Source organism: Megascapheus bottae, chromosome 9 (genome assembly GCF_031878675.1).
Source record: "Megascapheus bottae isolate mThoBot1 chromosome 9, mThoBot2.hap1, whole genome shotgun sequence".
Lineage (NCBI taxonomy): Eukaryota > Metazoa > Chordata > Mammalia > Rodentia > Geomyidae > Megascapheus > Megascapheus bottae.
This window is the reverse complement of record NC_143517.1, coordinates 56,258,034-56,278,659: the sequence shown is the minus strand read 5'-3', so window position 1 is coordinate 56,278,659 and position 20,626 is coordinate 56,258,034. Positions and strand designations below refer to the sequence as shown.

The 20,626-nt window shown below is 40.1% G+C and overlaps 2 protein-coding genes across 8 annotated transcripts in view; one reads left to right on the top strand and one right to left on the bottom strand.

Moving 5' to 3' along the window:
* The window catches only part of Tatdn1 (TatD DNase domain containing 1), a 32,653-nt gene extending 23,333 nt beyond the window's left edge, over nucleotides 1–9,320 (top strand). For 6 of the 7 annotated variants that reach the window (XM_090339364.1, XM_090339370.1, XM_090339368.1 and 3 more), the window contains 3 exons: nucleotides 2,582–2,652; nucleotides 4,300–4,426; nucleotides 8,622–9,320. In XM_090339364.1, coding sequence (XP_090195490.1) covers nucleotides 2,582–2,652; nucleotides 4,300–4,426; nucleotides 8,622–8,718 — 295 coding nt within the window. In that variant the 3' untranslated portion in view covers nucleotides 8,719–9,320. The remainder of the gene's footprint in view (nucleotides 1–2,581; nucleotides 2,653–4,299; nucleotides 4,427–8,621) is intronic. The other variant, XM_090339365.1, reaches the window with a different exon arrangement.
* Nucleotides 9,321–9,406: 86 nt separating this feature from the next.
* On the bottom strand, nucleotides 9,407–20,543 carry Rnf139 (ring finger protein 139). Its single transcript, XM_090339363.1, has 2 exons — nucleotides 20,032–20,543; nucleotides 9,407–11,431 (listed from the first exon to the last, which is right to left on the bottom strand). Exons 1-2 carry the CDS (start codon nucleotides 20,174–20,176, stop codon nucleotides 9,579–9,581), a joined length of 1,998 nt encoding a protein of 665 aa, XP_090195489.1. The 5' UTR covers nucleotides 20,177–20,543; the 3' UTR covers nucleotides 9,407–9,578.
* Between the last annotated feature and the right edge of the window lie 83 nt (nucleotides 20,544–20,626).

Below are 20,626 nucleotides of genomic sequence, written 5' to 3'. Positions count from 1 at the left end.
CCTTTTTCCTCTACTGGAGTCCTGTTTTTGTTTTTTGCCAGTCCTGGGCTTGAGTTCAGGGCTTGAGCACTGTCCTTGGACTTCCTCAAGGCTAGATCTCTACCACTTGAGCCTCAGCACCATTTCTATGTATGTGGTACTGAGGAATTGAACCCGGGTGTTCGTGCATGCAAGGCAAGCACTCTACCACCAAGCCAAACTTATGGGGGCTTTTTTCCAATGTCAGGCAGGCCTTCACTGTCCATTGGGGGGTGGATTGCATTTGGAAACTCTGTTGGAAACAATCCATCCCAGATGGCTGTGTGACTTTTCTTCCAATCAGAGATTCCCAAATATCATTTTGTATAGATCTTTCTTGGGTTCATTTGGTTTCTCCAGATAGGGATTATGTGGTTCCTGCTGGAACAGAAAGTAGCAATATATAAATGCAAGTGACCGTGTTCTGGAGTAGAGGGGCTAGAAAGATCCTTGATGTTCAGTAAGTAGTCCTACCTCTATACCTCATTGTCTAGCTCCTCCCTAATTTAGGCTCTTCATTTTCTCATCACAGATAATTTTGAAGCTCCATCATTTCTTTAGATTTTTTAAATATTTAGTTTCCATTCCCTGCCTTATCCCAGTTTCTAGGCACCTAGTTGTTTTTTTTTTATTGTAATTAATAGAAGGGTTACATTATATTTGCCAGATAGAAGGTACATTGCTTATCATTGCTACCCCTTCTCATGTTTTTGTCCCCATTTACCTCCCCCCACCCTGTAGGCACCTAGTTTTTAAGAATTTCTTAGATGAATTAGTTTTGCTTGTCTCTCTCATTTAGCAATTAAGCATAACATAAGTCATTTCTCATTTTTCATCTGCTCTCTGCTGTGCTGTGACTGGGGAACAAGTCTACTGGCTTCACCAAAACAGTTTTTTTTTTTTCTTATTTTGAAGTTATTTTGAAGAGATAGTAAATGGATCAGTGATTGCCACAGTAAGGAGAGAGAAAGAGTACAGATTCTTTAGGCAGGGAAATGACTTGTATACTATAATGGTGGATATGCCATCTGTACTCATAGTAATGGGAGGATGTATGCCATTTGTCCATACTGGTAATGATGGTAGATAGAGATCATTTGCCCTAAACCATAGACTGTACATCAGAAACTAACCCTAGCTAGGTGCTACTGGATCATGCTTTACTCCTACAAGACTGACACTGGGAAAATCAAGGTTCAGGGTCAGCCTGGGTAGTTTTCATAGGCCCTTCTCAACTGAAACTAGGCAGGAAGTGAGATCCTATCTCAAAAGTAACCAGCCCAAAGAAGGGCTGGAAGGGTTTTTACCTAGTAGTTGTTGTGAGGCTCTGACTGAGTTCAAGCCTCAGTACCATGGGGGGAAAAATACTTCAATATAAACTGTGGCCTTTGAGCCACAGTGATCTACAGTTATCAATTCTCACAACTGTACCACTGGTGTGGAATCTGGAGGGTGAAGCAGGCTGGTGTACATATATGGGGACATGAAGTGTGAATTGCTACCTCCTGCTCAGTTTGGCTCTGAACATAAAATTGCTGGAAAATATTAAGTGAATTCTTAACACCAAATACTTAACAGCTTTCTACTAGTGTTGCATGCATGCCCACTCTGAACTCTGCCACACTCGCTGCCATTGTTCATGTTTTCAATCTGGCCACTAGGCTGAAGAGGTAATAAACAGTTATCAGTGCATGCTACTCAGATACCATTTTTCATCCAAACCTTAGAACACTGCCCGGAGTCATATCATCCTGTTAACCCAAAGCTAGTCGAGGCCAAGGAGTGGAGTTCATTCTTTCTAAGAAACTGTGGCACACATGATTCTGTGAGAGTGAAAGGAGGGTTTGGTAGCAGTAATCCCTTGTCCCAGGCTGAAACGAAAGTTAGCAGCGTTTTGAATTCCAAGTTATACAAATGAATTTTAAAGTCATATTTTAGAGCCAGATGTTGGTGGCTCACACTTGTAGTCATAACTACTCACAAGGCTGAGATCTGAGGACTGAGGTGATTCGGGGCAAGAAAGTCTATGAGACTCTTATTTCCAGTTAAAGATCAAAAAGCTGGAAGTAAAGCTATAGCTCAAGTAGTAAAGTAAAGCCTTGAAAGAAAAAGCTAAAGGATAGTGCCCAGGGCCCTGAGTTCAAGCCCCAGTATTGGTAGCAAAAAAATAAAGTTTTACTTAAGACTGTTACAGAATTATTGTATTAATAAGCCTGAAAAATTGTATCCTCAAAAGGTAAATCTAATTGAAATTGATCTAAATCTGGAATCTGAAGGATAAGAAATATGCAGATGTTTATGAAGATGTTTTGAAATTGGTTCTAAACAAGTTTATAATTTAAAAGTCATTCATGGAGCCAGGAGTTTGGCCTAGTGGTAGATTCTTTGGTACCATATACATAGAAAAAGGCCAGAAGTGGTACTGTGGCCCAATTGGTAGAGCTCTAGCCTTGAGAAAGCCCAAGGACAGTGCTTAGGCCCTGAGTACAAGCCCAGGACTGACCAAAAAAAAAAAAATTATTCACTAAATGCTAGTTTTAAAAGCAAATATTCTTTTTTAAAGCTCACTGAAAACTGAAGATAATTTGGAAGTTCTGAAGTCAATACCTAGTGAAAAGTTAATGATTGAGACTGGTAAGTTGATATTTTCAGAACTTTTTAAGTTTCACATTAAATTATAACCTCCCTCACCCTGAAAAAAAAAAGCTAGAAAAGGAAATTTGACTACAAACTTAGCATTAAGTACTTTGTGTGTGCTGGTCCTGGGGCTTGAACTCAGGCGCTGTCCCTGAGCTTTTGTGCTCCAGGGACAACTTCTATAGGTTAGTACTATACCACATGAACCAGAGTTCCATGTCCAGCTTTTTGGTAGTTTATTCGAGAAAAAGTCTCATAGACTTTTCTGCCTGGGCTGTTTTGAACATGATCCTCCTGTGTAGCTAGGATTATGCATGTAAACCAATGACACCCAGCTATTAAGTACTTTTAAGTAGCATATACAGGGCTGGGAGCATGGGTCAAGTAGCAGACGTTTGGGGGGATTATTAGTGAAGTACTTAAGCATGGGGGTTTTATCTTCAATTTTAAAGTTCAGCTAAAAATAAATTTTAATAGCATGTCAGTCTGATAACTTACAGGTTGTACATATTTATCTATCTTAGATTGTCAGATTCTGACATTAAACAAAATTTATGAATATAATTGAACAAGTCTACTAGTCTTGGTTTTAGGATTTATTCAGTTCTTTTACACAACACAATTTGTGTGTGTGTGTGTGCCAGTCCTGGGCTTGAGCTGAAGGACTGAGCACTGTCCTTGGACTTTCTCAAGGCTCTACCACTTGAGCCTCAGCACCACTTCTGGCTTTTTTCTATGTATGTGGTACCAAGGAGTCGAACCTGGGTTGCAAGCACTCTACCACTAGGCCAAACTCCCAGCCCACACCACCATTTTTATAATGGCTTGATTCTATAACACTACAAAAATATAAACCAAATTGTCTTAGTGTGAAATTTTTTTGTGATCCTTCTTAAATCAAGGTTTAAACCTAAAACTTATTTACGAACCCTAATTCAAGGCTCTCACTCCACAGCATATTTGGTAGAGCTAAGACTGAGCCATTCTGTTTTTAAACACTTGTGTAGTCATGAAAACAAAATGATTTTGTTAAAGGTGCAGTGATACAATATGTAAGTTATTGCACCTATTAAATATGTACTCAAAGGCACTAGTTTCACATTCCATGGAGGCAATAGAGAAATGTACTTTAAATGTTTTTATGTCATGTTTGCTAAGTATACACTCACTCAACCACTTGCTCATACACTGTCAGCAGAAAAGTTTTGGAAAGTATTTGATATGCAGCCTAGAATTCTACCTTGTGCTTTTTAAAAACTGGTTTCTGTTATATTGCCATTGGAAGCCTCTGGGCATGGTGGCTCATATTCTTTAATACCAGATACTTGGGAGGCCTAGAAAGGGAGGTATCTCCCCAGGCAAAAACTTAGCATTTTATCTGCACCCTATAACAAATATGCTGGGCATACATCAGTATGCCTGCGATCTCAGCTGCAAAGGAGGCTGGAGGCATAGTCTACATTGCAAGCTAAGGCCAGCCATGGACAAAATTGCATAACCTCATCTGAAAAATAACTAGAGCTGTAAAGGGCTTTGATGTGACTATGGTAGAGCTCTCTTCTAGCAAGTTTGTGACCCTGAAAAGAAAAAGTACTGCCAAAAGAAAAAGTAAATCCATTAATATTTCTTTTTCTGCCTAACTAGATGCACCTTGGTGTGGAGTCAAAAGTACACATGCTGGATCAAAATATATAAAAACTTCATTTCCTACCAAAAAGAAGTGGGAACATGGACATTGTTTAAAAGACAGAAATGAACCCTGCCATATAATGTAAGTGCTTTGCTTTTTCAACCTTCAGAATCATTGAAAACCACCTCCCAATGCCACTTACAGAATGAACTCAAGGGCAGAAGTTGTGAGAAATCCAAATCAAGTTCAAGTCAGTTCTGATATAGCGGTTGAATCTACATTGACACATCACTATGACCCAAGTTTAAGTTCAGGTCAAAGACCCCTTCGATAAAAAATGACTTGAAGTGTGACACATGAATTGCTGCTCTCAGCTTCTGTGTGGTTTTACAGCTCCAGTGTATGAACTTGTTATTGGTGATTTCATAGAAGGGAAAAAGACCTAAAAGCTGTGCATTTTGCCCCTCACTTGACCTGGTTGAGTTCTGTTCTCCTGAACCTTCCCTGCTGCAGTCTGTACTGATCCTTAGCAGTTCTTTAACAGATGGTACCTGCATTTTAAATCATTTGGCAACCCAATTCAAGTAACATTTCTCTAAGCCTCAGGACCAAATGACAGGTACTGGGATTTCCTTTTCCCACCCCCTCCCCCCCAAAAAGGGGGGTGGGGATGAGGGGAAAGAACTTTGTATTTCCTAAAAATAACTCAGATTCATTCTGTGACAATATATAGAATATGTGGAGAGGCTATAACTCATCTGTCAAAGAGCTGAAAAGAATCTTAAGCAGGAAAAGTTGATTATACCAGTTTAGTGGCATACAGTTTGTTTTGTTCATACAATCAGGTAATTTATGTATGTCCTCTATCAGCCTAACATGGTTTCCAATATGTACAACATATTCATATAAATACTGGACTGTTTAGATATAATTCCTTTTAAATATACCATTTTTAAAAGTAATTGAATGAGCCAGGTGTGGTGGCTCACACTTGTAATCCTAGCGGCTCAGGAGGCTGAGATCTGAGGATCAAGGTTCGAAGCCAGCCTGAACACAAAAGGACCTGGCATGCTTATCTTCAGTTTACCTCTAGAAAATGGGAAGTGGGGTTTGGCTCAAGGGTAGGGTGGTAACCTTGAGCTGAATAGCTCAGGGATAACACCCAAGCCCAGGGATATGGCAGTAGCCTTGAGCTATAAAGCTCGGGAAAGCCCTATGACCCCCTCCCCCAAAAAAGTAATTGAATGACTAATTTAAGCTATATCTTAAATTTATCAATGCAAAAAAGTGTGGCAGCTCATCTCCATAACTCTAGATACTTGGATGTGGAGATTAGGAGGCTCAGGGTTTGAGGCCAGCCCAGGCAAATAGTTGAGATTCCCGCTCTACAAATTAACCAGGAGTGATCTGTACCTGTCATCTCAGCTATTGGAAGGCCTTGGTGTGAAGCCTGCCGTCCCAGCCAGCCTAGGCAGCCTGGGATCCTACCTGAAAAATCACTAAAGCTAAAAAAAGTTCTGGAAGCATGAAGCCATTTAAGTTCAAACCTGAATACCACCAAAAGGAAAAAAAAAAATCGAGAAGTTCTTTTCCTTTAATATCATGCTAGCCTGGTGGCTCTGGCAAACACCTAAAAAAATCCTTAGTGAGGAACTTACTTGAATTCCTCTAGGGGGTTAGTAAAAAATATTTTTAAAAATCACCTTATGGCCGGGAGTTTGGCCTAGTGGTAGAGTGCTTGCCTAGCATGCACGAAGACCCGGGTTCGATTCCTTGGTACCACATACTTAGAAAATGCCGAAAGTGGTGCTGAGGCTCAAGTAGAGCTCTAGCCTTGAGAAAAATCCAAGGACAGTGCTCAGGCCCTGAGCTTAAGCCCAGGACTGGCCAAAAAAAAAAAAAAAATCACCTTATGAAAGTAGCAAAGTCAAGCAGAAAAGGCAATTTCTAATAATAAATTTGGAGATCTGAAAAGATATTAGATGAGAAACTAATTTTTTGCTAGCAGTAGCTTCAAGTGAATAGTAGAGGCTAATTTTATATTCAGATTTAGTTTTCTTAATTGTCTTAATGTTATATAAAATTATAACTGTTCACTTTTGCTGTACCTTTGCAAGGCAAAATTTCAAGATGTTTTTAAATACAAGACTGTTAACTATGAAATTACAATCATGAAGACTTGCTCAATTAGCTATGCGGGTATAGCCTGGGAAAGCCAGCATTTAAAACCTGACAAATGTAAATGTTTCACACACATATGTCTCTGATCTAATTGCTAACTGGCAAGTTAATTCCTATTTACAGATTCATTTTTATCATGTCCATTCTGCTAGCAGTTTTACCTGTACTTATCTATATAGAGATCATCCCTCCACTTAGATAAATTCTTTGGCGCTCCTGCTATGTCAGGAGCTGTGCCAGGCACTCGGAGACTGTCAGGGACCCTGGCTTTCCCCAAGCTGAGGGCAGACAAGAGTCCAAGATCATGCAACTGTTACAGAGGTACAAATCTATGACTGGGACCTTAAACATAGCAACTGTCTTCCCTGAGGGAACTGAGAGTACTTTACTAAGGTGACATTTCAGCTGTTTACAAAGTATGACTGGGAGTTGAGCCAAACACCTTGAGCAAAGGCACTCTACAGTGGCATGGGAGGCTCCAGGGGAACAATGAACTTAAGTGTGGAGAAAGCAGGGTACACAGGGTATGTGTGAGTCAAGTCTGAGAAGGCAAAGCAAGGCCAGGTCCTTAGGGCTCTTGCATGCTAACTTTAATAATAGTTTAGATCTTATCAGGAAACAAAAAGATTCAAAGCAGAACAATTCTCTTCCCCCCCACCCTCCTAAGGAATAACTGATTATCAGGTGTGGAAAGGAGATCTTGCAAGACTTTAAAAACTTTTGCCTAGCCTAAGAGTGCCACAGTAAACAAAAGCTATTACATTCTTTTTAGAGTAACTGTAGCTCTAGACCATGAAAGCTACACAGAAACAGTTTGGATGCAAAAGAAATGCAACTAGCTATAAACTTCACATCTAACACCAACAGACCTATGGCAGCAAGTTTCTACATACGAATAAAGCAATTATTCCCTACCATATAATCTTAGCAAAGCCATTGCAAACTTCTAAATTATGCAGCATCACCAGCACTACTTAAGAATCCAATTTATAGTACATTGAGGACAACTTCTAAAGTTTACTTAGAAAAAATAGTTTACTATATCTTAGGTATTAGATTTTAATGTATTTTTTCAGATAGCACACATCTAGTGTAATCAGTTTGGTTTGTATGCTAACAAGTATATATATATACTTCTATGTCACTAATACAGAACATTTTTTTTAATTCCAGTTAATCTCCACTCTTAATGCCTTTTAGGTGTTCATATTTAGGATATCCACAGAAAACAAAAGCTTAACAGAATATTTCAAGTTTAATTTGGACTGGAACTTTCATGCATAAAAATTATCCTACCTCAAAGCCAGGCACCAGTAGCTCATTCCTGTAATCCTACCTACTTAGGAGGCTGAGATCTGAGGATCACAGTACAAAGCCAGCCTGGGCACTAAACTCCATGAGACTCTTATCTCCAATTAACCACTAGAAAATCACAAATGGCACTATGGCTCAACTAGCAGATGCTAGCCTTGAGCTGAAGAGTTCAGGGACAGTGCCCAGGCCCAGAGTTCAAGCCTTGCAACTGACCCCCCACCCCACCCCCCAAAAAGAAAAAAATCTTACCTCTATAATAATACTAGGAAATACTGATAATTATTTTAGACAAAGAAACTGAAAAGTGGACCTCTGTCTTGCAAGGAAGCAAGCACAGTACTAGTATTGTCACTGTGCTTCCAGTTCATGGAGCCATTTCCTGCTGCTTCTAAAGGAGTAGGTTCAGTAAGCAATGACTTTCCAATTTTGGGTGCTATCCTCTGGGTAACATCACTACACTCCTAACAAATGTAAATCAAACTAAACCAAACGTAGAAAGGCACCCTAAGCAGGTGTTGTGTACATTTCTCTTTAATGTACACTTAAAAAATGCTTATAGCCCACTAAAGAATGTGTTAGGACCTAAGCTTCAAAGGACTCATTTCTATTAGGCTAACCCCATGATTATGGTATAATTTGGCCAGTTTTAAAATTTACTTGAACTTGACTCTGTTTATATAGAAGTGGGCTCTAAAACTGTCTCTAATTGTTGGTAATAAGTGAAATTTATGTATTGATAAACGTTAGACCTTTCAATATACCATGTGAAAAGTGCTAGTATCTCTAAAAGAGAAGACCTTCATAGAAGCTAAAGCTAACCATTCTTTTTTTTTTTTTTTAGTCAAATACTGGAGATAATGTCAGCAGTAAGAGATGAAGATCCACTGGAATTAGCCAATACATTATACAACAACACCACTAAAGTATTTTTTTCTTAATATTAACTTGCATGTCTTCCATTTTCCACCACATATGTGAAATTTCATGGTGAAACTTAGTGTATGTTCAATAAAGAAAATTCTCTGGTAGATGCTAAAGATGTATCACTGCACCAACTTTCCTCCCCTCATTATTTAGGGACATTCACTTAATGCCTCACTATTTTTATTGTGTAATCTCATCAAGTCTGAAAGGACAATTTTATGACATAATTGCAAACACAAAATGGCTATTTTACCTAAAAATATCTACAGCACATTCTGGTTTACACCAAAGTTTAGTTGACACAAGCCTATTTCTCAATTCTACCTTTGACTTGTGCCTTCTGAACTCAGCTGAACTGACATTTCAGCTACTTACATTTCAAAGAAAGTTTTAATTACTTCTAGTGGACTGATACTCTGGAACCTTTCTCCTCTACACCAAATCACTTTACACATTTGACTTTTGTGTGATTTCTTGATTTTACACTTGCAGTCGCCCACTCATTCTTAAGAAAAACTAGTGCCCCGAGTTGGATGCATTATAAAATTTCATTGAGGAATCTTTGGCACAGTTGACGCACCTTATGATCATTACATCTATTAAAAAGCTATTTGTTCAAATTTTGTCATAAAAACGTGAAAACATTTTATTCTATGTACAATAATGTACACAAATTTAAATAGGTCACCAAAGAGACCAGAAGTAATTAAAGAGGTATATTTACAGTAGCACATCACAGTAAACGGAAAACCATTCACAGATTCAACATTGATACTGTTTTTTGTGCTTGGTTACACACTGAAGTGAAGCATATTACTTCATTTTGGATGAACTGAATTTTAAACGAATACCTCAATGATTAGTAAATGCTATTTTAATCAGTGTCATCATTAACAAGTTCTTCAGCTGCTGCGCCTGTGGGCAGAATCCCTCCATTTCTTTCTCTTTGAACATCATCATCATCAACATCGTCATCATCATCATCATCATCACAATCAGTACTGTCATCTTCATTTAATTCTCTGTCAGATTCAGCAGCTTCTTCTCTTATAGCTTCCTCTGGATTTTGATTTTCATTGGGTGCAATAAATCCATTGTTGTTAGACACATTTGAATTATCCTTGATATCATCTTCAATGTATACTTTTTGATGGCACATTGGACAAGTATCTTGAATGTACAGCCACTTCCGAAGGCAAAGTGCATGGAAATAATGATTACAAGGTGTAATACGAGCAGATGTTGTAAACTCATGGTAGCAGATTGCACATACATCACCTATTTCTTGCAAGCGGCTCCCTTTTACTTCAAGAAGTGAATTGATTTTCTTAACGGCAGTTCTACGGTTCATGAATGTCTTCCAGCCATTTTTTGCTTGTAAGTAGATGTTAAAATAAGCATGTAGGCACATCATACAAGCCCGAATTTTACTTCCTGACTCAAACATCATAGTATAAGCCCCATTTCCAAACATCACTACTCCAAATATAAATTCAATAATATTGCCTGTTGAACGAACGTAGTAGACATAATCATCAAGCTTTTCCCAGAGGACATTATAGTAGCCATCAATCATGAATAATGTATAAACAGTGAGAGAAACAATTACTTTTAAGCAGAGTTCCACACAAAAGGCTGTTACTGCAAACAACCATGTATTTAGTGCATAGTGATGCCAGAGAACATAACTGAGTAAAACAGGAAGGACAAACAGGCAAGCAGAGACAAACAGCACGGGAAAATGTCTATGAAAAGATGACACATGGGAGGCACTGAGAGACATTAATACAGGATCTGTCATTCCATGGATGAAATGCAGGACTGCAGTTAATAAAAGGCACATGTTTCTACTTAAGCGAATAAGTCTCTCTTCTGGCCTTAACCCACTTAAACCAGTCTGAAGAGCCAAAATAAAAAATAAAACAGGTGCTACAAAGCCAAGCCGCCTGTCATCTTCTTCAGTTGATCCAATAAAGGCCAATATTCCAAGGCCCAAGTAATGGGCTACTGAAGAAATTACAGCACTCATGCCCAGTACAGTTAGGGTAGAATCACATCCACTAATTATAAGGTTACAAATGAGGTCCCAGAAATCATCCCAAGAAATAAAATAGGACTCAGTTTCATTTGCCATCCTTAAAATGTATATTAACACTGTAGCCTGGGCTGTAACTCTTGTTAGCCAGAAGACGCGAAGTATATCTGGGAAACGAATCCTCTTCCATGTGTCTTCCATCAATAACTGTAATCCATAAATTCGATACATGTGCCTCACTAAAAGATAAACATATCGTGTAGAATAATAAAACCACTTAAGTTTCACTGCCAAGACAAGCACTGTATTTAATATGAGGATCAAGGATGAGGTAAAAACTAAAGTCTCTCTGATGTGTAATGGTAGCTCTGTGATTAAACCTATTACAGGAACCAACAGATCCAAAATAATTAATTGTGAATAGATGGACTGAATCTGGAGTAGTGTGATGTATCCAATTCCAAATGTTAGCTGTAGAACAATGAGTGCCATCCACAGTGAGGGCCCTTTCCGAGGAAGCAGCTCAATCCCGAAAGCTGATGTGTTGTAGGCACCATAGAAGTCAATGTGCAAAGCAGCATAATAATTCACCAACACTGAAGTTGCGGCTAACAGAAAGGCTGAGCTGTACATGTAAAACTTGAAAAGTGATCGTTGCGACAAGATCAGAACAATACTGGATACAAATATCCCTAAAGGAGGGAAAAAAAGGAAAGGTTACTGATGAAATATTTTGAAGCATCTGTTCACATTAATAGTTACGATTTTCTTTGTGAATATTTTCAAAGTTATGGACAGAAAGCCTTGAGATAATTTACACTTAAGGATCCATAAAGTTTTGTCAAGTCAAGAGTCTGAGGCCACACAAACATTATAGATGGGTGTGTGTGTGTGTGTGTGTGTGTGTGTGTGTGTGTTTTAATACTCATTTTCTAATTTCCAAAGTAATTGTATAGTAACTCTACATCCAAGCACACTACTAAATTATCCTCGGGACAATACCTATAATGCCATGCACTTTTCAATAAGCCTTAAAACTCAAAAGATATCATTCATAAGCAATAAGGAACAGAAAGTAATTCCACTGAAAAAAATGATAATATTCCACTGAGACAATAATGACCCAAATAGGAAACACATGTTCCTGTGTGTTCTCTAGGAAACTGGGTTTAAGTTTCACACTTCCACCTACTTCAACTGTGAACTCAGGCCAGCTCCTACTTTTCTGCTCTATAAATACAAAGATTCTCTAAGGTCCAACTCGTTTAGGAGGTCCAACTTTTTTCTGAACATGCTTTCCTTCAAATTTCAGAAATGTTCTCTATAACAGTCAATCATTCCATTCAATTACAAAAGTAATATTCAAAAAACAGGCCATTAAAAAAAGATGGTGATAAATCTGTGCCTTTACAGGTAACCACTGTTAGCAGTCTGATAATGACATGATACCTGGACTTTTTTTCTCTGCCAAAAAAATAGTAATTTTGAAATATCAATTATAGAGCAAACACTGTCAACTTTGAGGACATCAAAATATTCACCTAGTTCCACTCTTACATTTAACTACAAAACTCAACATCTAAAGACTAACGTGCCTTAAACCTGATGCTTTGAACCAGCTTGTTCTTATTACTATTACGCGCTTAAAGCTGCTGTGGGCCGTTACCTTCACACGTTGCTAGTTAATGGCCAAACGCTAACATTTTTAATTCCCTTTGCTCAATGACAGCAACTAATTGTCTCCATTCAAAAACTCATCCACATCCATATGGCAAACCAAAATGCCTTTATTCCTCTATTCTTCATAGTTCTAAAATTACAGGTTTAAACCATGTTCTGGAATTAAAGGACCTAATTTACTTTAGAGTGACATTCCACACACACACACACACCCCACACCACCAATGTCCTAGACTTGTGTTCCCCAAACACATTCCTTTCTTTGCTGGAGTGATATTCCCAATCTGCCCCAGTTCCTGTCTGCTCAAATCCTACCTTCATTGAGAGTTACTGTTCCTTCAGCATACCCAAAGAACTCAACAAAGCTACCACCAGACCCTGTAGTTTGTAGTCTTTGCTAGGCATCAGCTACTCTATTATGTACACAATGTTTTCCTGATAAGCCAGCAAAGATGGTACCTTGTAGAGGATCCCACAAAATAACAATTAGTATTCACTGGGATAAATGATGTTTGTCACATGTGGATTGTGTTTTTAAAGTCAATCACACACACACACACACACACACACACACACACACACACACACACACAAAGACTGAAGGAAAAATGAAATCTATGAGAGGATAAGGCAAAGCTGAGAAATCTAAAATGCCACAAACTAAACATCTAGCTAGCCACCTTGCCATCAGCATGTCTCAAGAAAGATGCTACAAGCTGCAATGGGAGCATTTCATAGCCAGTTTCATGTTTAAAAACAAACAAAAATCTAGTTCCTTCAAGAAACTGACCATCATACCAGGTCATTTTTTCCTGACACAAAGCTTAATTGATTTTGGAGGGGCAGTACTGAGGTTTAACCTCAAAACTTCGTTTGTTGAGACAGTTGCTCTACTGCTGATCCAGACACCAGGCCTTTTTTGTGCTGGTTATTTTTGAGATAGGGTCTCATTTTCTGCCGAGGCACCCATGTGGATGGCAGGCATATGTAACCATACCCAGCTATAATGTGTATGCCCCTGCTAGCCCCAAATCATGATCCCCTCAATCTCGATCTCCCAGACAGCAAGGATTGCAGATGTGAGCCACTGACTGTTTTGCATAGATTCACTACTTAAAAGGAGAGAAGCAAGCAGCTATTGTAACTTTTTTTTTGGCCTGTCCTGGGGCTTGGACTCAGGGCTTAGGCACTGGGCTTTCTCACGGCTAGAGCTCTACCACATGAGCCACAGCACCACTTCCTCCTTTTTCTGTGTATGTGGTACTGAAGAATCGAACCCAGGGCTTTGTGCAAGCACTCAAATGCTAGGTCACACTCCCAGACCTGTAACTTTCTTTTTAAAATCAACTTGCTATTCATAAAATGGTAAGCTAATCTGCACCGGCAGCCATTCATGGCATTTGCGGTAATTGTATAAGCAGTCTTCGTATTCTGCATTTTTTCCCCTGAAGTTGTACTTTTACGTAGAAATGAAAGATGATTTGAGTATTGGAACTACCTTTGGATAAAATGCACATTTTTCTTTGTGCGAATGTATCAAAAGAAAAAAGATAAAGATTAATGTGCTGAGATTACAACCTGCAAGTCTAGTTTTGCCCTCCAGTTAACAACCTAATGCTATTTTCCTGTTTAAAATTATATTCTCAGTGGCAACTCTACTGCACAACTACTTAAATACAAAATTATATTCCCAACATACAAGAGAGATCACTTCAAGAAGAGCATATACTTGTTTTAATTCTACCTCTAAAATAAGTTCGTAAATAGGTAGTTTTTCTACGCTTCTTTTTTTTTTTTTTTTTGCCAGTCCTGGGCTTGAGCTCAGGGCCTGAGCACTGTCCTTGGACTTTCTCAAGGCTAGAGCTCTACCACTTGAGCCTCAGCACCACTTCCGGCTTTTTTCTATGTATGTGGTACCGAGGAATCGAACCCGGGTCTTCATGCATGCTAGGCAAGCACTTTAACCACTAGGCCAAACTCCCAGTCCCTCTACTCTTCTTTTATAGTCATGTTTCCACAGACAGAATCAACTCTCATTTCACAGGAAATAAAATCAACTGCTCATGTAAGTCTCCAAAGTAATGTTTTCTGTAGTGATTCGTGAGGAACACTAAGATGATCTAAGTTCCCTGGGCTCTTCACAACTTGACACATCAAACTTTCTTGAACCTACAGGTCCAAGGAAATTAAGCCCAGGGATAACTTCTCATTCGGATGTATATTTATTATTTGTTTTTAAATCACCTTGGAGCCGAGTGCAGTGGCTCACGCCTCCTGTTATCGAGAGGCTGAGATCTGAGGATCATGGTTCAGAAACAGCCCGGGCACTAAAGACCATGAGACTCAACTCCAATAAACCTTTAGAAAAAAATCACCTTGGACACTGAGGTGGGGGGGGGGGCTCTCAAACTTTCATTTTCAGTAAAATAGAAACAACAAAATATCCTGGCCTTTTGCATATACACTTTCACAAGATTATAACAAAAACATTCTTATTAACAGTGTTTGAACATAAGATTTCTTTTAAAAAAAAGCTGAACCCAGACAATCCATTTTCTGTAATATTGTGAAATGTAAATATTTGGTCCTCATCCAAATTCCTAACTTAACAGTTCCTAAAATCCTTGAAACAGAGTGATGAGGTGGCTGTCTTGTATGTCCATGAGATGCCCATGAGATGATAGAGGGCTGGGGCTGAGGATGGGGGCTGGACTCTGGGAAGAAGAAGGGTAATTGAGTTCAGTGCCTAAATCAGTGGCCGATGACTTAATTATGTATGAATACTAATAAACTTCCACAAACCCCCCCTAAAAAGACTGAATTCTGAGTTCAGGACAAGTGGAGGTTCCTAGAGGTTGATGGGTGAAGAGAGGGTAGAGACAACTTATATTCCTCCCAATCTTCACCCCACTCTTTCCTGCCCATCTGTCTTTTCCACATGTGCTCATGTCCTTTGTAAAAGAAACTATAATAAAAGAACAAATATAGTGTTTTCACAGGGCTCTATGTTACAGTCTAGCACATTAAATGATCTGTAAAGAAGCAAAAGGAAATGCTGTCCCTTAAGTTAGAAATACAGGCCACACCCCATTGTCATGACTGGTATCTGAATCCAGGGGTAGTTTCATGGGAATATCATGGTACCTTTAGGTAGATGGCATCATAGCATGGAACTGAATTAAGAGACAACCACTAGTGGTCTCTGAAGAATCTACTCAGAATTGGCTGCTAATGGGGAGAGATCTACACACACATTTTGGTAAGCAGAGGCATTTGAGACTCATAGGGTAGGAAAAACTATATAATTACACTGTCTTACTGGCATTAAAACATACATTCATATATAATCAATGCACATTTTATTGCTTAAGAGGTTTTAAATTTGTGTCTGTGTGTGTCCTGGGGCTTGAAGTCAGGGCCTAGGTGCTACTCTGAACTTTTTTGCTCAAAACTCCACTTTCAGCTTTTTGGTGGTTAACTGGAAATAAAGAGTCTCACAAACTTCCTGTCCTGGCTGGCTCCAAACAGCAATCCTCAGATCTTGGCCTCCTGAGTATCTAGGATTACAGGCATAAGCCACTTGGCAGCTGGCAAGAGCTTTTAAAATTTAATATCAACTTACTGATAATTATTGTTATATATTTTTCACACATTTCTAAAAAATTCACTTTTTAAAATAAATTCACTTTTTAAGCTTGAAAAAAGATACTTCACATACATTAAAGTTCAATATTTCACATTTAGGTGTTAGTTCCACTAGAGCTAATTGTTCATATTAATCAGTGTAATTTTTTTCCATATAAGTGAACAATCACATTTGAGTTGTGCATGTGTGTGTGTGTGTGTGTGTGTGTTTGTGTGTATACACATGGGTGCACATTACTGGCATCTATCTAGCAGGCAGAGAATGGGGATGCTAAAAATCCAGTATTCTTCCAATGCAAAATTATCCTGTTCAAAATGTCAATGATTTTGTTGAGAAAGCCCTACCTATCTTTTGACATCTGTAGTTACTTCTGCTCAACTTCTGACTTCTCACTTCAAAGGTTTGCTCACATTTTTTTTGTTGTTATTTGTTTTGTTTTTGCCAGTCCTGGGGCTTGAGCTCAGGGCCTGAGCATTGTCCTTGGGCTTTCTCAAGGCTAGAGCTCTACCATTTGAGCACCACTTCTGGCTTTTTCTATGTACGTGGTACCGAGGAATCAAACCCAGGTCTTCATGCATGCTAGGCAAGCACTCTACAACCACACTCTACCACACTCTTGGTCCCTTGCTCAGATCTTTCCACAGCACCAAAAATAATTCTCATTCTTGTAACTAGATCTAGCACAGATTTCTATTACATATTTATATTAACTATGAAATTCACTGTTTTGTTATTTCCAGTAATGCTATGAATATAGTTTTGTGCAACTATAATCTCGAGGCCCAATCCCCCACAACTGGAATTGTGAGTTGAAAGGTATATAGATGTCAGCTGACAGTGGCAAGTGGTTTCATAACCTATTTACTAGCTATTTCAAACCATAGTTTAGTCTATATAGGTTAGTCTATATAGCTATAAGTTAAATTGTGTAAATACCTAACTAAATAGGTAAATACAGTTGCTAAAACACTTTCTGATCACACACTGAACTCTAGACCATCTAAAAAGCAAAATTCTGGTTTGAGTGTATTTCCTTATAAATGAGATTCTAAATACATTTTCATACTGACCATTGGCATTCTGTTTGCTGTGAATGGCCAGACCCATTTCTTGTGGGAATATGTATACATATAATTAACAGAGAATACTTACTGGGACTATAATCATACATAATGCACCTATTTTCCCCTTCGTTTGCCATTTTTAAGGATTAAGGATAAAGAAGTTTTTCACCTTCATGCACTCAAATTTATAAGATTTTCCCATGTAATGTCTTAGTTTTCTTTTGTGTTTAAAAAGTCCTTGGCCACCTCAACAAATTATCATCATATGAGTAATACTATTAAAACAAACTCCCATGCTAGTATTTTCTGCCTTGGACTTAAACTTGCTACTTCAGCATGATGTTACTCTGCACTGAGTTTCATGTAGCACTCAACACTTCTTAAGGTTCAGAAGTACTGAGATTCACACATAGCAATACTGAGAAGTCTACAAGTTTAAGACACAAAGCAAGGAGCAAAGTTGGTGTCTGGTACCTGACACACCCACTTGCACTTGACACTGTTTTGGGTTGAGATTTTAAGCCCTCTGCCCCACCTCCCAATTCTTACTCTTACAAAAACCAATAGTATATAATTACATTGGCACAGTATAGGCAAAGTCAGTTGACAGATTTGGAAAATACTTTCATCGCAAAGGTCTGATCCTGAGACTATACTGAAATGAACATTTTTAAACCAGTATTTTGATGATTTTAGAAGATTGCATAACAAAATATGGTTTTAACTGAAGGATTATAGTATTTTTGAAAAGTGAACAAGCTTACTAATATTAACATATAAATAGCTCTAAGGGTCCTATCCTGTGAAAAGATGCCATCATTGTCCGTCTTGACAAAAGTAAACCAAGACTTATGGCCCTTAATGGTTGAGGTTTTTCAAGCTATCAAAACACAAAACTCTGACTTATTTCAACAGTAAGGTGAAGAGAAGTAAACTTCACTTTGTTAAATGTTATTTTTAACCTTCCGACACTTGCATTTAAAAAATACTGTTTCTGGGGACCGGAGTTTGGCCTAGTGGTAGAGTGCTTGCCTAGCACGCATGAAGACCCAAGTTCAATTCAGTAATGCATACACAGAAAAAAAAAAAAAAAAAAACGGAAGGGGTACTGTAGCTCAAGTGGCAGAGCTCTAGTCTTGAGAAGAACCCAAGGACAGTGCTCAGGCCCTGAGTTCAAATCCCAGAATGGCACCAAAAAAAGAAAAGAAAAGAACAGTTTCCTTGAATCAGTCTACCTAGCCTCAGAGCAGAGCACTGCTTTAACTCAGCAAATCTCCAGGGATTCTGGAATCTGCAGCTATGCCATGAGGGCATTCATAGACAGTGATACACTATTGCTGGACTGAATATGCATATTCCTCTCAAACACCAACCCATTTCTGCTACAGATACTGGAGCTATCAGACTTTTACAGAAGAAGAATGGCTGAAATTAAGTATCCATGGATTACTAAAAATTCCTGCCCTTAAAAAAAAAGTCCACAACCTATGACTCTATAGACATGTTTTATTTCTTAAATTAATATGTTTCTATGACATACAAACCCTTAGTCTAATTTTGATTAAGTTCTAAATACTAAGTCCCAGTGATTGTAAATAGAGATTCCCTTCTTGAACACTTGTTTGTTAAACTTGTCATTTAAAATATGATGTAAAAATCAACATTAATAAATTCTTTAAAAAAAAGTCCACATTTTTCAGTTCCATTCTGTATCTATTTCAACATACTGAGCAGAAAGTAAACCATACTTGGTATCAAAATATTTTTAAGGCCAGGCTCTGGCAACCATTTACTAGCTAAGAACCAAAAGAAAAACAACCTGTCCAACCCTCAGTTTCTTAATTTGTAAAACGAGAATACCACCATCCATCTGTGGGATGTTTAAGGTTAAATTAAAAAATGTCACCGAAAATGATCTACCGAAGTAACAGACAATTGCAAAAACCTGTTCTTTTCGGCTAAGAACAAAATCCAGTCTTTATTGCCACTCTTTTTTCTTTTGTAGGAATAAAGCAACAGATGGCTTATAATTCAGAAAGTCTTAGTAAGGGAGAATCTTACTGTCAGCTCGCTTTCAGCTACATTTAAAAGCAGAAACCCACCAAAAGACTGATCACAAGAATTACCTCATCAAACCAATATGCCAAGTTGCAATTACTGGAGTTGGAAAAAAACAAAAAAACTAACACAACTGCTTCTCACTCGGGCAATGGGGATGGAAAAGCGAATGAAATACAAAACGCTTTGGACCCTTCATTCACCTACACCAAACTAGGATCGACGGCTGTCTTCATATATATATATATACATATATATATGTATATATATATGTATTTATAACTATTCTGCGAATGTCTCGTACTTTCTAGACAAATGTGCATGCTCGTTTTCAATAGCTTCTCTTTTACTCGGACAATTTTAGGGCTGGTTATAAGTATAACCTTCCACACGAGGGCTACTGGTAATGGTTTCCAGGGCTGACATTCAAAACCCTTGTGTCCTTTGCTTGGCTGTCATTTACCCCACACGTTCCGCAATCCTGCGGGGTTTGCAGTTGCAGCAGAAATGACCGACCGCACGCACGCACGCACTCATCCACTGGTAGAGGGAAGACTGAGGCTCACGCCTGGGCACAAACCCAAGGTCACACTGGGCGGGCCCGGGCCGGCCGTGGGCCAGGCCGGCACCCCCGAGCATCCGCGGGTCGCGGTCCCGGGCCCCCGCCACCCCGAGCCGCCCCCCACCCCGGGGAGGGGGGCTTTCAGCACGAGGCGGCGCGAGCACCGCCCCACCCGCGACAGAACGCGCTCCGCCGGAACCCCGCCGCGGCTCCCGGCCCCTCCCGGGGGTCGGCGGCGCGCGCGGACGCCGTCGCGGCCCGCAGGCGCCCCCTTCGCCTCACCGAGGAGCCGGAGGAGGACCTGGAGCGCGATACAGAACCGGCTCTGGCTGGAATCGTAGTAGGAGTTGAAGATGGCGTCGATGATGTAAAGGCAGGGCACCCGGAGCGCCACCTCGAGCGCCGTCCACATCTGCTGACGGGCCATCCGCACCTGCTGCTGCGGGGGGCCCCTCCGCCACCGAGAGCCGCTGCCACACCGGGGCCGCGCGGGGCAGGGCCCGGGCCGGCGGCCGGGAGGGGCGGGGGCTCGGGCGGCGGCTCCGCCCCGACGCCCTCCTCTCCTCTCGGGCGGCCCGCCCCGCCGCCCGCCCGCGTCTCCCGAGCTGGAGCAGGCGGCGGAGGCGGAGGCTGGGGCGGCGGCGGCTGCCCGGGAGGTCTCCGGGCGTCGGTGTTTCCGGCTGGCTATGGTCTGGCTCCTCCTCCCTCCACCGCCTCCCCCGCCCGCGGAGCCACCATCTTGACCCCGCCTGCCTCGGCCCTGGCTACGGTGGCGAGGCCCGGAGGCTGTGCCCGCGGTCGCGCGAGAACGTGAAGCCCGCGCCGCTGCCTGCGTCACAATCTGGCGCTCCCGAGGCCGTCATCACGCCGGGCGCAC

Bases quoted from the DNA above. Each gene is read 5' to 3' on its own strand.
- Rnf139 (XM_090339363.1), bottom strand. From the start codon at position 20,176: ATGGCCCGTCAGCAGATGTGGACGGCGCTCGAGGTGGCGCTCCGGGTG. The intron at 11,432-20,031 runs GTGAGGCGAAGG...TCCCTCCTTTAG, and splicing joins GGTCCTCCTCCGGCTCCTCG to GGATATTTGTATCCAGTATT.